The sequence below is a fragment of the Xyrauchen texanus genome, chromosome 9, assembly GCF_025860055.1.
Source record: "Xyrauchen texanus isolate HMW12.3.18 chromosome 9, RBS_HiC_50CHRs, whole genome shotgun sequence".
Lineage (NCBI taxonomy): Eukaryota > Metazoa > Chordata > Actinopteri > Cypriniformes > Catostomidae > Xyrauchen > Xyrauchen texanus.
In genome coordinates this window covers 39,080,451-39,097,702 of record NC_068284.1, presented here as the reverse complement: position 1 = coordinate 39,097,702, position 17,252 = coordinate 39,080,451, and the positions used below count along the sequence as shown (strand labels likewise).

At 36.8% G+C, this 17,252-nt stretch overlaps 1 protein-coding gene across 2 annotated transcripts in view; it reads right to left on the bottom strand.

The window, feature by feature from the left end:
• Positions 1 to 17,252, bottom strand: part of LOC127649294 (partitioning defective 3 homolog) — a 119,379-nt gene that overhangs the window by 4,360 nt on the left and 97,767 nt on the right. For both annotated transcript variants that reach the window (XM_052134339.1, XM_052134340.1), the window contains 2 exons: positions 6,760 to 6,877; positions 3,206 to 3,327 (listed from right to left, as the gene is read on the bottom strand). In XM_052134339.1, the coding sequence (XP_051990299.1) occupies positions 3,206 to 3,327; positions 6,760 to 6,877 (240 nt within the window). The remainder of the gene's footprint in view (positions 1 to 3,205; positions 3,328 to 6,759; positions 6,878 to 17,252) is intronic.

The window sequence follows — 17,252 nt, the reverse complement described above, 5'->3', positions numbered from 1 at the left end:
ATTACATTTGAATAATTACATATTTGGACCAACAATTAGTGCATTTAGGGCATTTATTACATTTAGGACCAATAATTACATTTGTGCCCTCTGTAGACCTCATTCACAGTAGTGCCATCTTTGATTTTAAAAAGGAATGAAAACATGGCTATCATGGGCAATCATCTACCTGTGTCGATTGTTTATTATTAAGCCATTTCTGATTTTACACAGATAAAAGCGGTTTAAATGTGTTTACATGACCACACACATTGTCGGCTTATTAAGCATAATCGTATAAGAATGTGGACATAAACACACTCATTGATGGTGCCTCGAGGGTCTTTTAAATATCCCAAGTGTTCCCACACAGTGGATTTCAACCACTTTGGTGAGGGAAATAACGTTTCAGGCTCCGACGTGCCCTTGTGCTTGCGACACACAAGTATCACCTTTAAAATGGAGTGGCGCTTAAATGTAAAATGAGAAAGTCGCAATTTAGAGATTTATTTTATCACATCAAGTTAATATGATGCTGTGTAAATGTAGCCGATTCTGTCTTAATTGAATGGATTTGGATTTAAGAAAATTCATACAATTCCGTGAATAAGATGTCAAAGGTATGAAAACTGAGGTATGTTGTGAAACCGTTACATCCCCAGTGATGAGTCATTGATATTGATATGGTCCTTTTTGCTGGAAAAAAAAACATGTACTGTGTACATTGGCAAGAAAAAGTATGTGAACCCTATAGAATTACCTGCATTTATGAATACATTTGTCTTAAAATCTGGGTTGACCATCTGTTACAATAATGAACAAACACAAACTGTTTTAACTAATAACAAACAAATTACTGTATTTTTCGTGTACATATTGAATACATCATCTTAACATTCACAGTGTAGGTTGGAAATAGTATGTGATCGCCTAGGCTAATTATTCCAACAAAAGCTAATTAAGAGTCAGGAGTTACATTTACATATTTGGCAGATGCTTTTATCCAAAGCGATTTACAAAAGATGAATACTACATCATCAGCGATTCATCTTAAGGAGACAGTACGAAAAGTACTGCGTTACAATGTTTCAGTTACATCAGAAAAATAGTATCCAAGACAGATCAGAGTGCAACAAGAACATATACAGCACTGTGAAAAAGTTTTAGGCACTTGTGAAAAATGTTGCATAGTGAGGATGTCTTCAAAAATAATGACTTAAATAGTTTTAATTTATCACTTAATGCCATGCAAAGTCCAGTGAACATAAAATACCTAAATCAACATTCAGTGTGACCACCATTGCATTTAAAACAGCACCAATTCTCCTAGGTACACCTGGACACAGTTTTTTCTTGGTTGTTGGCAGAAAGGATGTTCCAAGCTTCTTGGAGAATTCACCACAGTTTTTCTATCTATTTAGTCTCAATTGCTTCTGTCTCTTCATGTAATCCCAGACTGACATGATGTGGGCTTTGTGGGGGCCATGACATCTGTTGCAGGGCTCCCTGTTCTCCAATTCTAATTTTCTATTTGCAAAAGTAATTTTAAGGAGTCTAACATTTATATTTCCTATTGACACACTAAAGCTAAAGATATAAGTAACCATTTTGAGACGAATGCTTTTGTGAAACATCTTATGTGCCAAAGACAATTGCACAGAACTGTACATATTTTTATTATTATTAGTGCATGGTCAAGTGTTCATGTCTTCAGTAGTTCCCCCCCCAAAGTTTTTTTTAAAGAGAGTGAGTCTGCTTCACGGATGAAGTAGGGAAGGTCATTCCACTGAAGGTCAATACATTTTTTAACGAGATTCAGTGAAGCCAAAGGATCGGGAAAGTGACTTGGTGCCTCTGTGTTGGTATAACAGGGTGCCACTCATTAACCGAGTTAGCAAAGTTAGATTTGGCAAACCTGGCATCAAATTAATGAAACGAGATTGGAGGTGTGGTTCAGAGCTACTTTGACTTATAAAAAGCACTCGAACATTTTGAGCATGCTATTCACAAGAAGCATCTGCTGACGTGGACCATGCCTTGCAAAAAAGAGATCTTAGAAGACCTACGATTAAGAATTGTTGCTTTGCATAAAGCTGGAAAGGGGTATAAAGTTAAATTGAAGAGCTTAGATATTCATCGTTCCACAGTTAGACACCGGTCACTAAATGGAGCAGATTAAGAACTGTGGCTACTCTCCCTAGAAGTGGCCGTCCAGCCAAGATGACTCAAAGGGCACACCACAGAATGCTCAATGAGGTAAAAAAAAAGACCCTAGAGTGACAGCTAAAGACTTGGAGGAATCATTGGAACTGGTTAACATCTCTGCTCATGAGTCTATCTTTTTTTTTTACTACAATATTACTTATAATAAAATAATAAAAATAAAAAGGCAACAGGAAAAATGGGTGGTTTGCTTAAATGTCAATTTTGTTTATGTAGCTGAATCAAAACTAGTTCAAGTTTATCAAGATATCCTACAGGATAATGTCAGGGTGATTGTGCACCAGCTGAAGCTCAGTAGAAGTTAGGTAATGCAGCAGGATGACTCTAAACATCGACGCAAGTCCACGACAGAATGGCTTCAAAAAAGCAAATCCACCTTTTGGAGTGGCCCAGTCAGAGCCGAGACTTTAACACAATAGAGATGCTGTGGAATGACCTCAAGAGAGCTGTTAACACCAGACATCCTAACAATATGGCTGAGCTGAGGCAGTTCTGTAAGGAAGAATGGTCCAAAATTCCTTCTGAACATTCTAGTTCTAATCCGCAGTTACCGGAAATGCTTGATTGAGGTTATTGCAGCCAAGGGAGCATCAACCAGTTATTAAATCTAAGGGTTCATTTACTTTTTCCACAGCACTTTGAATGTTTAATGGGATGTGTTCAATAAAGACATGAAAGACTATAATTCTTAGTGTGTTATTAGCTTAAGTACATTGTTTGTCTATACTTGTGACTGATGAAAAGATCACATTTTATGACCAATTAATGCAGAAAATCAGTTTATTCTTGCCACTATATCAATCACAAGCCCTTTCGACATTTAATCACATGCAGGATATGAATAATAGATACCAACAATTATATCAATAATAATGTTTTTTAATAGGTGAACATGGACTAAAAGCCACAAAACATTTATTTAAAACTTAAAATAAATGATTTGCTCAATAAACCAAAAAGAAATGCAAAGCAATAAAAATACATGTTCCACACAAACACTTACCGTGGTAAAGAGCTGTACTGTCTCTGAGCATGCGTGAAAGCATCTCTGGCTTCCTGTCTCTGTAACTGCACCTCCACAGACACTGAATGACAGCCAGATGAGGTTTGTGTGCTGCAGTTTGACTAAAACAGACGCATATGTTATTAACATGCAGAATTAACAAACAGGCCTAAAAGTTATGCCTTGAGTAAAGAAAATCTGAAGAAAACAAAAAACATGCACATGCTCGGGTTATGAAAATCATTCTGATGCACACACATACTCATGCCAAGCACTTACCAGAGATCAGTGATGCATATGTGAAGAACTGTGTGTCTATATGTGGGTCTGTGCTTGAGATGGAGTCATTATTACCATTCCTATGACCTTTAGAACATTACTGCTGTTAATGAAACCATTAGAGCAGATTATAACCCATCAAATATTTATGTAATTAGTTTCTCAACAACCCTGCCCTTAATAACATTATTATAATTTAAATGACCACATCATTATAAAGGTGTGTAATTATTTTATGATCAATTTCTTTTTCTGTTTCTGTATTAACAGTAATATCCAATCGGCAGAAAAGAAAATCATCATTTTCTAATGTAAACTATTAACGTAAATGCACATAGCCTTATGGGTAAACATTTTATATTAAATATTCTGTAACATTTTAAGTAGTATAATAAAAATACTACTAGCATAAAATATTACACTATTGATTTTGTATTTTTCGTCTCATGAAGTGTCTTGCTTGTCTCCTGCAGTGCTGGCTTTAATGCTCTGAGGTCAGATCCACAGACACACATCATGGACAAAACAGTGTGGCTGAATGAGGAAAAAATGGCAGATGTTAGATGAATGTTAGCTGGAGGTTAGGTTAATGCCAGGTGAACATAAAGTGAACATTTGTTCATTTTATGGTGAGGGGGATTTGTAGTGATTCCATAATTGAGTACATCTGTAATGTAATTAATTAACGAAACACATATTTGTTCACTCTCCCTAGTGTGCACAGAACATATGGAAATAATTATAAACAATAAAAGACTCATTTAATACTGTCTCTCTCTCTCTCTTACACAGACATGACTTTGTGCGGTACTCAGAAGAGTGTAACGACAGCAAATTGCTCATGACCCATAAGATTTCATTTCTTTAATGGCAACATTTACATTGAGTTCCCTGCTGTCGCCACGCACGGTCAAACCGATGAATGCCGGCCCAGGCACGCTCAATCAAGGGCCGATTCACACGGAGAATTCCATTAACTCAAATGAAGGAGAACAGCATGCTGGGATTGATTGACACAGCTTGCTGCAGCCATGTGTCCATGGAGACAGAGGTGTTGAAGGAAGAGGGATGTAAGGAGCCAGATCATTTAGCCCAGTTCATTAACACACACGCACACTTCACTGCCTAAAACAACATCAGTGTCACAGCAACGTACCATTTGTTTGCTAAACAGATTATGGCATTAAAAGGGCTGATATGAGCACAGTAACGGTGAGAGATTCCTTACAGCAGATGAGGTTAACGTTGACACACAACCATTTTCCTGAAAAATGGTTAGTGTTTGAAGAAAAAAAGTCACCTCTCAGGAAACTTGAACAAAAATTCTGAGAAGAAATGAGGACGGAAATGTTTGAAACAGACCCGAACTAGTTTTGATTCCGCTACAAAAAAAGATGATGACATATTTAAGCAAACCACCCATTTTTGCTGTTGCCTGCTGTTTGTCTTACAAATAGTTTTGCAGTAAAAAACATAGTAGTAAAAAAAGGTGTGTAAATTTATCTTGGGCTTAGTAGGAATATGGCTTAAAGGAATATTTCACCCAAACTGAAAATTTTAACCACAACAAAAGTGGTAAGTGATTTTAAATGGCAATCTTTTAAAATAAAATAACCATCATAAAAGTAGTTCATATGACTGGTGCGCTATATGGAAAGTCTTCTAAAGTCATACGATAGCTTTGTGTGAGGAAGAGAGCAAAATTTAAGTTGTTACTCACTGATAATCTTCCCCATGCAAGAACCAATTCAGCCATTTCTTACCTGAACAAGCAAAAATTACATTTAACCTCGTGAACCTAGTATTTTGGCTTCGCTTTATGCAACGCATATTTTAACTTCATTTCAACCAACCGATCTCTGTGCTGTCAGAAAAAGGGTTAAACTTTTGATGCACGGAGTCATGTGACAAAACAACATGGGAGAAACACTAACAAAACTACATCCGGTAAGAAACCTAATTAAGTTTTTACACTGAAACCTCTGTCAAAAGATTAGAGGAGTCTCTCTATGCCATTTTAAAATTTTGAGCGACTTATTGCAAGACGCCACGCTGCTAAACACGTCCATTACTTAGAATACTAATTAATTATGCTAATTTCTGATGTCTCAAAAACAAGGATAACCAATAATACTGGAAACATAAACAATCTGACTTCCTATAGCTTGGTATTATTTATTACAACTTAGTCCCGCTGTCCACATGGGATATCCGTTTTTGGGAAAACGATTTGCTCTACAATTATAAATTTTTTTCTTTGTGAATATTTAGGATAAACTAGATAAAAATTGAAAAAGGAGACGGAAAATGCACACAGCAGTCATGCTCGGGTCTAAAATCTCCTTTTTTGTTTAACCGATGAAAAATGGATGCTGGGTTGGAACGACATGGGGGTGAATCAATTATGAATCCTATTTGGAGTTTTAAATCTGGAAAAAAAATATAAGGGAAAATGTGAAATGAAAAAGACATCTAAAATGTTGTTTAATAGTTACATAATCACTACCATTACAATGCATTAAAAAAAAATCAATACATTAAAAGGTGTCTGCCAGGGAACTGATGAAATTACTAATTTAAAAAGAGAAATTTACATGAAGGAAAATACACATAATACCATGTGTAACAAGAATTGGTTTAAACACTTTCACTGGAAAGATGATTACAAATGAGTTCATGTTAAAAACATTGCACACTACGTAACACAAAGAAAAGATTCTGAAATAAAGGACAGGACCATTTTAATGAAAATGATCTTCAAGTGCAAAAAATAGGTCCTTCAGCATCATTTTAGAGGCATAAAATTACTTACCTGAATACAGATTAATATACAAAATAGTTTACACTCAATCCAGATTCTTATAATCTGGATTTTGTTTCAGTACCTTAAAAATTAAACAATTTCAGTCTAAAAATGCTGTTAAGATTTTTTATACTCTGACACACATTTTCACCCCCCCAGAAGTCATTGCTGCAATGATATGGATGAAGATCAGATGAACAGATAAATGAATGAGTGAACAGTCCAGATGGATGAACACAAGGTGATGTTAGCATTGTTAGAGGATAATGTCAGTGTCAGCTTTCACATGCTCCTGCATGCAGTGGTCTCAGGTTAGCAGTTAGCATTAACTCAGGCCTAGTGGTCTTGTATGCAACCGCATAGGGAGACCTTGGAATGTCTTTTCCATCCCGGGAGCTCCCAGAAATCAGGGAACCCATAGGGCAGTATGTCCACAGTGTCAGGGGCGCACATACACAGCTCATACACTCACCCATGGCTGCTCTAGGCTGTAGGTGCGGTGGTGATCTTCTGGCTCCACCTCTTCCTGTCTGATCTGAAGGAACTCCTGCCGTAAACGCTGGATTCGTTCGTGGTTGCTCGGCGACAGCCTGTAACACCAGCAAGTTATGTAGAAAAGTACAAGTACTTCGGTGCCAAGTCAATACTAAAATATAATCTCTGTAACAATACCAGTCTTTCTACAATCACAGCAGGACAGGCTAAATTTGGTACACGCACCCCATTTCACTGTTTTCTGGGGCTGCAACAAAGCGATTATTTTGATAATTGATTAAACTTTGATTATTTATGTGATTAATCAGATAAAAAAATCCAAATTTGATTTCAGTAATTTTATCTATAAAAAACAAATGATTGTATGCTGTACAATATACAGTTAATACAATATATATATATATAAATATTACAATATTTAAAAAAAAAAGTATTAACTATAAGACCTCAAGTGCTATATACTGTATATAGGCTGTAAAATGTACAAATTACTTAACAAAAAAGCAAAAATCGAGGTTACAGTGAGGCACTTATAATGGAAGTGAAGGGGCCAATTTTGGGAGAATTTAAAGGCAGAAATGTGAAGGTTTTAATACAAATGCTGTCCATTGAGCTTAACTTGTATAGAACCCGGCATATATTCCTTTAAAGCAATGTTAAATTAATTGAGAAATACCTGAAGGCTGTTTTAATTCAATTTGTTAAGATTTATATTCTACTATATAACTTTCTAAATGAAAGTCTGTTTTGACGTGGAATTGAAACGGGTATAAAAAAAACATAAAATGCTACTGTTTTATTATCGACTACTGAAATGTTGGTCTTGTGACAACCCCACACCGAGATACAACATGACATCATTATCACTTTGATCCTCTCTGCTCTGAAATGACAGGTGTGGGAAGTGTGAACCTATCTAAAGGTCACCTAGATATGCCCCACTACCTTTATGCGTACAAAGGTCAAAATGTCACACGCTGTGCACAGATGGTCCAGATCCCTAAATGGGCAACACACACACACGGTCTCTCAGGGCTCCTATACTCCACAAATCAGATCTACAAAGCCTGCAGCAGAATTCACCAGACAAGCAGCAGTTTATTTTACATTACAGATGAGCATGTGTGTGTGTGGAGCCAGACTCCATTTCCTCTTATTAAAATTCCATGATCATATGTTAAGTGCGTTTATGATATAGAAGAGAACAACTGGGATTTTTACACATGAGCAGATGTCCTGTTTAAAACACTCAGATGCAACATAAACTTTGTCATTTGAGAGGACTGTTGATCATTTAAGATTTCAGATAAATCTGCAAACAATGCACACATATAAAAATACAGTGTGGTTAAAAAGTATGTGTAGAGTCCACATTGAAAATCTGGGATTCAGAATTTAAAGCTGGAAAAACATTTTAGGAAAACAGAAATAAACATCAAAATATTTGGAGAAAGATTTTGCACTATATCTAGGTCACTAGTCAAATTTGTGACATTTACTATGTTAACTCCTTTATATAAAAGGTCAGATTTTCTTGCTTCCATTGAAACACACAAGATGTTCTTAAGCAGATTCTTAAATCATGCTGGTATAACATGGAGTATAGAAAAAGGGGGCACATACCAAATACACGATTTAACGTTTCATTCCAATTGTTGGTAATTTAATTAATTAGTAAAAAAATTTTATCCCCTTTTCTCCCCAATTTTGGAATGCCCAATTCCCAATACTTACTAGGGTGGCACGGTCACTCCCCTCAATCTGGGTGATGGAGGACAATTCTCAGTTGCCTCCACTTCTGAGACAGTCCATCCGCACATCTTATCACATAGCTCGCTGTGCATGACACTTTGGAGACTCACAGCATGTGGAGACTAATGCTACTCTCTGCGATCCACGCACAACTTACCACATGCCCCATTGGGAGCGAGAACCACTTAATTGCAACCACGAGGAGGTTACCCCATGTAACTCTACCCTTCCTAGCAACCGGGCCAATTTGGTTGCTTAGGAGACCTGGCTGGAGTCACTCAGCACAACCTGGATTCGAACTCGTGACTCTATTTTTGGTAGTCAGCGTCAATACTCACTGAGCTACACAGGCCCCCGGTTATATCATTTTTAATAAAAGAAATTCACTATATACACAAGTCCTGATTTTTTTCAAAAACCTTGACCGAACTCTCTTTGCTTTCGAAACACTCAGCCCTGAAACACGCACCAATCAATACAAACACATCAAAAACACAGCAAATACGTCCACACCATGGAGCCATTTAATCCAATAAGAGGATCAATGAAGAACCACTGTAATGCTTCCGGAGTGGCTAAAAGAATAACCTTCCAACATCTAAATGCATTACAATACCCAGATGAACAATGAAACCACGCTTGAGAGTGTGTGTGTGTGTGTGTATGTGCTGACAGGGCAGTTACAGTACCTGTGCAAAATTTATTTTCCATTGTCAGCTACACTCACTTACATTTGTTCTGTCCAGACATATATTTCTGTTTCAACTGGACACACAGACACACAGACACAGACACACACACACACACTGAGCATGACAGGATGTCCCACTGACCCCATCATGAGATTGCTCATTCACTGCCAACAGCTGGAGTGATTTAAAACAGTGGCATAACTCTCTAGTCAGACAAAGAGTCTGGTAACTGGAATTATACTGTACATACACACTAAATGTCTTTCACCACCAAACTCAAATGTTCGCCACGATTAACATATTGAATTGAAACAATGGATTCCGATGGAGCCATTCACACCTGAACATTCATGTGCAGAATAAGCAAGGTTTATTTTTATGGTGATTGTGTTGATTTTTTTTTTCCTTCGCTAGCCGATAAAATGCCCCGACTAAAAAAATATGAGTATCAGGAACCACTGCAGTTACCAAACCTACCGCAACTGGTGGTGCTAAAGCACATAAAGCTGTTTTGACCACTCACATTAATTGCTGAAGTTGATATTGAACAGATATTAAGTATTTTTCTTTGCCAAATATTGATTATATTGGTATGATTGCTGTGACTTGCAGTGCACTCTGTATAAATGTCTTTGTATTAAAGTGCTTTTGAATAGCAAAAACATGGTGATAATTTGTATCGTACAGGGTTTTGAGCAAATGTATAACAAGTAAATATACTGAACATGGCACTAAGATGCAATCAGTATTGTTCCAATTGACACCATTTGTTTTAACAGTCATTATGTTTGTGCATTACATAAAACAAGTATATACAGTATATAGCAGTGGAATATAATTAATTTTGTTTAAACTGAAAACATATTTTAACTGTTCATTAAATTTGACACCTGATTGTTTCTAATCACCCCTCAGATTTTCCACATGATAATACTGTCAGTCAACTTGTCCAGAGGGTGAACTGAAAAAGTGTCTCGACTGTTTTCTTCCTCATTGAGCAAAACAACAACACATTTGTCATCGCTACTGCAGCTTGTACAAAATTTCTACTGTATTTCCAATCGCTTCGCAAGAGAACTCGCTTGCTTGGTCTTTCCTATTGTGATTCCATGGTTGTCTACTATTGAATTTGTCAAGTAGTTCTTCTCATGTGTGATGGGCGAAGGGCAGATCAGCTGAAAGATGCTTTGCACCACCTACCGCTCTGCTGTAAAATTAGTGCCACATATTGTAAAGGCGTAAATGTGCTAACGGCGATCATGCTCCCCGCTTTTAATGTGAAAGGGCTATTCGTCTGCGATTTGTTCACATTATCGCTTCACCTCCTGTTGTTGGACGACTTAGTCAAGATGGTTGACTAAATCGTCCAACAACAGACTAGTCAATTAGTGGTTAATCTTTAGATTTTTTTCTTATTTATACACAGCCAAATAATACTGGGCTTGCTTACTACAGATCAGTCAACTAGTTGTTCAGGCAACTCAACAATTTAGAAAATGTAAATTTTTCACATTCCTAACACACACATAGAAACTAGACCAAATCTAATACAGAATGCTGCAGCACTGAGTAGCTTATTTAGTTATGTTTAAGCCCAAAGTATACTTCGCCTGTCCGCGTTCCGTGGCGGTTCACGTACAGTCAGCCAAAATTTTCAGTCCGCACAGACAAACGCGCATGCGCACAGCTGGCTGTTGAGATAGAAGAGTCCACTAGGTGGCAATACACACAGTTGAGATGTACTGTCAAAAAGTAGTCAAAGAACATAACCTTCTCCATCGTTTTGTTGTCCTCTAATGGTGGATGTCCTGTAAATGACATGACTCGGTGCTGCCCTCTAACGTCTGGTAGCGTATAACAAAGCAATTGTACTGCGGATGTGTCAAACGTGTCCATTCATCCGCATGAGGTATACTTTCAAAGCTGTGTGCACACAACTGTGTAATTGATGTATACCAGGGCCTTTAAGTGGAAGGTGTGAGTTTGACTGAGGTATGAAGAGTAAATGTGTGTATGTGTGAGAATGATTTTAAAGCAGAAAGCTAGGTACATTTTCAAGAATAACTTTGATGCTGGCTTGAATAACCCTGCCCTGATAGTATAAAACATTTTTTTAAAGCTTTAGGTTTTACGGTTTTGCAGGCCCAACAGTCAGACAGACAGACAGACAAAAGGAATGTAAGACAGACAGATAGACGGATTAAATGTCAGCTAGCAAGCTAAATCAATTGATTGATAAATAGACAGCAGCTCAAAGGTCTTGTGTGTGTTTACATTTGAATGGTTTGACAGTTGGAATTTGACAATAGGAGTTTGAAATCACAAACATTCCGTAATCCATTGGAACATGGCCAAACCATCTGAATGCGAAATATTTTCAATTTCTGGACTCCAGTGTTTTCACTTATACAACATATATTCTTAGCAGATAACGTGATGTTTAGCATATTAACTGTGTAAAAATGGTCAAAAAAGCAAGTGGCTCCCTAGTGCTGATACGTTGCGATGAACATTTTTTGACAGTGCTTGACCCCTACGAAGTTTAACGAGTGGGTGCATGATGTGAGGCTATGATGTGAGGCTATGAACTGAGGTGAGTTACATTGTTATCATAAATTACTTCAAGTTGTTATGACAGCCAACCACTGCACAAGTTGAAGTTGAACTCATTTTTAATACAACTAACACTTAAAATGGTTGTTGTTTTCTGTCTGGAAGGCTCATATTGGTAGTTTTTATTTATCTTCTTATGGAGACTGGAACCAATTAACAGTCCAGTGGCGATTAGAATCATCATGGCGGCACCAAGTGGTAAGTTGAGAAAACTGTGGATGGGATTGTTTTGGATTTTAGATCATCCATTTCAGGAAATCTATAAGTCCGTTCAGTTAGAAATGTTATAGGAACCTATGTCGGAAAGTCTGTGACGAGTTTCGTGGATGTAGATTGAAATCTCTAGGAAGAGTTACAATTGGACATTTTGGTCATGGTTAAGGGACTCTGAAAATATCCTAAACCAAATCTGTAGAATAAAAGTATGTTGGCTTCTTTTAAGCCAATTTAATGAACAGAATGGATTATAACCCTCTTAAACCATTGTGTTCTGCTTCCTCTTTGCATTTTTGGCTAACAGCTGTGAGCACAAAGCACTAGAACTAGGTCAGAAGAATCAATAGACACCAACCATGGGTGAAAATGACAGTCATAACTGGGGATGTGTCTCAATCAGCTTCCTAGCTCCCTACGTTGGAAATCAGTACGGTATATCGTGAACACGAATTCGGGTACTGATCCACTGAGCATTGGCACACTTACGACTCAACTGCAACACAATTACGAGGTCACACTTTTTTAATGCAGCTGGAGGTAATCAGCAACGTCGCTGTATAAATGACACAATACTTCATTTTCGGTGTAGATTTTAAAACGTACAGTGTAATTATGAAAGATAAATGACATAAATGAAGAAATAAATAAATATAGAAAGTAGTGTATTTTTAAATCTTTTCCTAACAACTCTAATAATTAAAAGAATGTTTGTTGAAGGCTTTGACAGTATGTTTACACTTGTGTCTGTACTTTAATGACTTGAGAGGCTTCAGAAGACCTGACAACATTTCCGGAAAGAGAACATAGTGAGCAACAATGCTCCCTGGATCTTTCAGTGCATTCTGGGAATTTTTAGGGAGCAAACATTTCAGTGCACATGAATATGTGACATGTGTAGAAATTGCAGACTTCCTGCCCTGACAACTGAACTAGGGAGATGATTGAGATGAACCCTGGGACTCTTTTCTATCTATTTTAAGTGGTAAATGAGACATGGAAAGAGAGAGAGAACGAAAGCAGGTCTGTTCAAAGGAAAGTTAACACGCAACTCACAGTTTAAGTGTGCACTTGTAGTAAATTTCCCCCATTGTGGTATTCTAGCTCACTACAAGGGCTGATGTTTTGTGGTCAAGAAAGTGTGTCAGTTATAAAAGTGCTTTTCACTGTAATGTATTATTAATATGAAAAAGTGGTCACCTGCTCTAACACACCCTTTTCCATCTGACATTCTCCCTCTCACAATCTCATCACAGTGAGAAAGTGATAGGATGAGGGGGAAAGATGATTATAATACCAGTTATGATGTGCAGGAATCATTATGTAGAAGGCAGATCTAAAAGATGGGCATGCAGCAAAGCTTTTAAGACCACTGATACACAGATCGGTATGAGCAGATAATACCCTTTCTCTGTCACATCTCATCATGAAAGGAACGAATGTTCTGCCCAAGCATATATTGCAGCATCTAATGTCGATATGTAAACAGCTGCTTGCTCATGAAAGGAGATTTGAGGAGGAGGGAGATCATAATTTGTTGTGAGAAAAGGTGATAACATAATTTTTAATGTACTTTAAAGGCCTCCAGTCACCATTAGTGCATATGAGAACCCCTATCACCGCGGTTACCACGCTTTCCTGCTGAAAAGAATAGACCACATTATTTTAGGCAGTTCAGTGATTGCTATGAATGCACAAATGTTGCTGTATGCTCAACATAGAATTTATGGATATAATCACGAAAGCATAAAAAAAATAAAACATTGACTATAGATAGATGATAGATGGTATTAAATGTATATTCTGTGTTCAATAAATGTGAAGCTCACTCGACAACATTTGTGGAATAATGCTGATTACCACAAAAAATGTATTTAGATTATTATTATTATTATATTTAGACATATATATATAAAAAAATAAAAAATTAATCTGGGTTATAGTGAGGCACCTAAAATGGAAGTGAATGGGGTCAATCTGTAAACATTAAAATACTCACTATGTCAAAAGTATAGCCACAAAACTTGAACATTATGTATGTTAGCATAGTTTTAGTGTGATAAAACCACTTCCTATCCTTTTTGCTGTAGTTATATCCAATTTTACAACTTTCTTGCCATGATGAGGTAATGTAAACAAAACTTAACAGCTCAAATAATACATGTTTTAACAGAATAATTAATGTAAGTGCTTTTATTATCTCATAAATCACATTTCTGCTTATAAACCCTCCAAAGATTGGCCCCATTCACTTCCATTGTAAGTGCCACACTGCAACCTTGATTTTCTTTTTTTAAAAGGAGGGACTAGTCAACATAATGCCACAAATGCTAAAGTTGTATCTTAATTTATATTGATACCTTTAAATGAAATGGTATGGGTCAGATTAAGCCGATGTTAGAAAAGCATAATATCAGGACTTTACAATATTACTCATAATCCTTAACCCACATATTTAATAACCAACATAATCTTGGTTATTGTTCCTTTTAACATACATTTGAAAGTTGTTTATTTTAACATTGGTTAATGCATGAATTAACATGCTAACATGAATATACAATAAACTATTGTAAATCTATAAATTAACATTAACAAGATTAAAATCTTCTGTCAATCTCTTACTGTGATCACTCTTGAGACTCAGAGAAACCGAAAGCAGTAAAGACTCTTTTAAAGATTCACAGCCTGAATGAAGGGTCTCTGTTAATCTCAGAATGAAACAATGTGTTCCGACATTACTGTATGAATATATAGCCACTCATCCAGACTTAAACACAAACAGATCAACATCTCTTTAAATGCTGTAAGTGTGTGTGCTGGAAATTGAGAGCAGGCATAAGATCCTGCCAGCTAACAGTTCTACTGAGAGGCTACCAGAGGCCCAGCTTGCAAAATTACCATTGATACTTTCACTTGTTTAAAAAAAAAAAGAAACAGACGTGCAGCTTTTTGGGACTATTTCTAATTTGAGTATAAAGAACAGTTTTTCTGCATCTTACTGTTTTAAAAAATTCTAAGTCTTATTTAAATTAGATTTTTTTTTCATTTGTTCTCTACTAACATGAAAAGTATTAAAAAGGACTTTGATAATACTATAAATTTTTAGGACATGTTCCATGGTGATATCATGGTTTTGGGACATGTACCATGGTACTACTGTGGTATTCTTTAAAGTAACTTGGAGTATCATGGAAATATTATGGCCTGGAATATGGTAATCATTCAGTCTTAAAGTATACAGACAGTGGGTCCAATTGGTTACTCTTATAAATTTATGAATTTCATTACATTACAAAATATAAAACCAAAAGGCAACAAATAATATTAAAGCTTAAATCAGAACTAAATATAATTTTCTTTTCCATTTTTGCAATTACTTCTAGCTAACTGGTGTCAAGGTTGATTTTTAGTGGATGCGTCATTCACTTCTGTTCAAAACACAATTAAAGACCTCTAATTTCCTACAAGTTGTAATTCCAATTTCACATATCAGCAATTAACTTTACACAAAAATGAAAATGTTTTATATCAACAATTACATTTCATTACAAATATCACATCCAGATATCAACAACTGAATTACATCTAGTGAAAATGCTAACTTTTAATATATGTTATTGTATTTTAACATGATAGATTTACAAGTTGCAATAACATTATATATATATAGTGCTGTTAAACAGTTTTTTCTTCTGTTTTTGTTTACATCTAAGACTAAATTGTTTAAAAAATGTAAACAAAATGTAACATAAAACAAAGGCAATCTGAGTAAATGCAAAATACAGTTTTTAAATTAAAATATTATTTACTGAAGCAAAAAAAATAATCGATACCAACTGGGCCTGTGTGGAAAAAGTATTTGCCCCCTTAGTTACTAAATCCCCAAATCTATGAAACTGCATTCATAATGGTGTTTCAGCTGGACTAGACATACACAGGCAATATTACTGCCAGTCCTGTTCAATCAAACACCTAAATAGAACTTTCTCAGCAGCATGAAGGTGGCTAAAAGGTCTCACCCAGTAGCACATTATGCCAAGGTCGAATTAAATTCAAAGCTATTTCAAAGGCTCTGGGTCTCCCAAAGAACCAAAGTGATAATCATTATCTCTAAATGGAGAAAACTTGGCACAGTAGTGAACCATCCAGAAGTGGCTGACCTTCCAAAATTCCCCCAAGTGCACAGCGACGACTCATCCAAGATGTCACAAAAAAGACAAGGACAACATCCTAGGAACTGCAGGCCTCTCTCACATCAATAACGGTCACTGTTCATGACTCCACCGTCAGAAAGACACTGGCCAAAAATGGCATCCATGGAAGTGTGGAGAGGCGAAGTCCACTGCTAACCCAGAAGAACAATAAGGTTTGTCTGAAATTTTCCAAAACACACCTTTGATGATCCTCAAACCTTTTGGGAGAATGTTCTGTGAACTGATGAGTCGGAAGTGGAACTGTTTGGAAGACAAGGGTCCCGTTACATCCCGCTTAAATCAAACACAGATTTCCACAAAAAGAACATCACAACTATGGTCAAGCATGGTGGTGGTAGTGTGAAGGTGAGAAGAAGCTTTGCTGCTTCAGGGCCAGGCCGACTTGCAATAACTGAGGGAAACACTAATTCTGGTCTCTACCAGAAAATCCTAAAGGAAAATGTCTGGTCATCTGTCTGTGATCTGAAGCTCGGATTTTGCAGCAAGAGAATGATCCAAAGCATAGGATTAAGTCCACCTCTGAATGGCTCAAAAGAAGCTAAATTAAAGTTTTGGAGTGGCCTAGTTTAAGTCCTGACCTGAACCTGATTGAGATGCTTTGGCAGGACATTAAACGGGCAGTTCATGCTCCAAAACCTTCCAATGTGGCTGAAATAAATCAGTTCTGCAAAGAAGAATGGGCCAAAATTCCACCACAGCTTTGTGAAAGACTGATCTCCAGTTATCGGAAGTGTTTGGTTAGAGTTGAAGCTGCTGAGAGGATTATTGGTTGCCCCTGCCCTCCCTTCAAAAACTGTACACTACCAGAGTGAGGAAAAGGGCTGGAAAATCACTCTGGACCACACTCATCCTGCCCACTACCTTTTTGAACTGTTGCCTTCTGGACGGCACTACAGAGCACTGAGCACCAGAACCGTCAGGCACAGGAACAGTTTTTTCTCTCAGGCGATCCATCTGATGAACAGTTAAAACTGCCCAGTTGA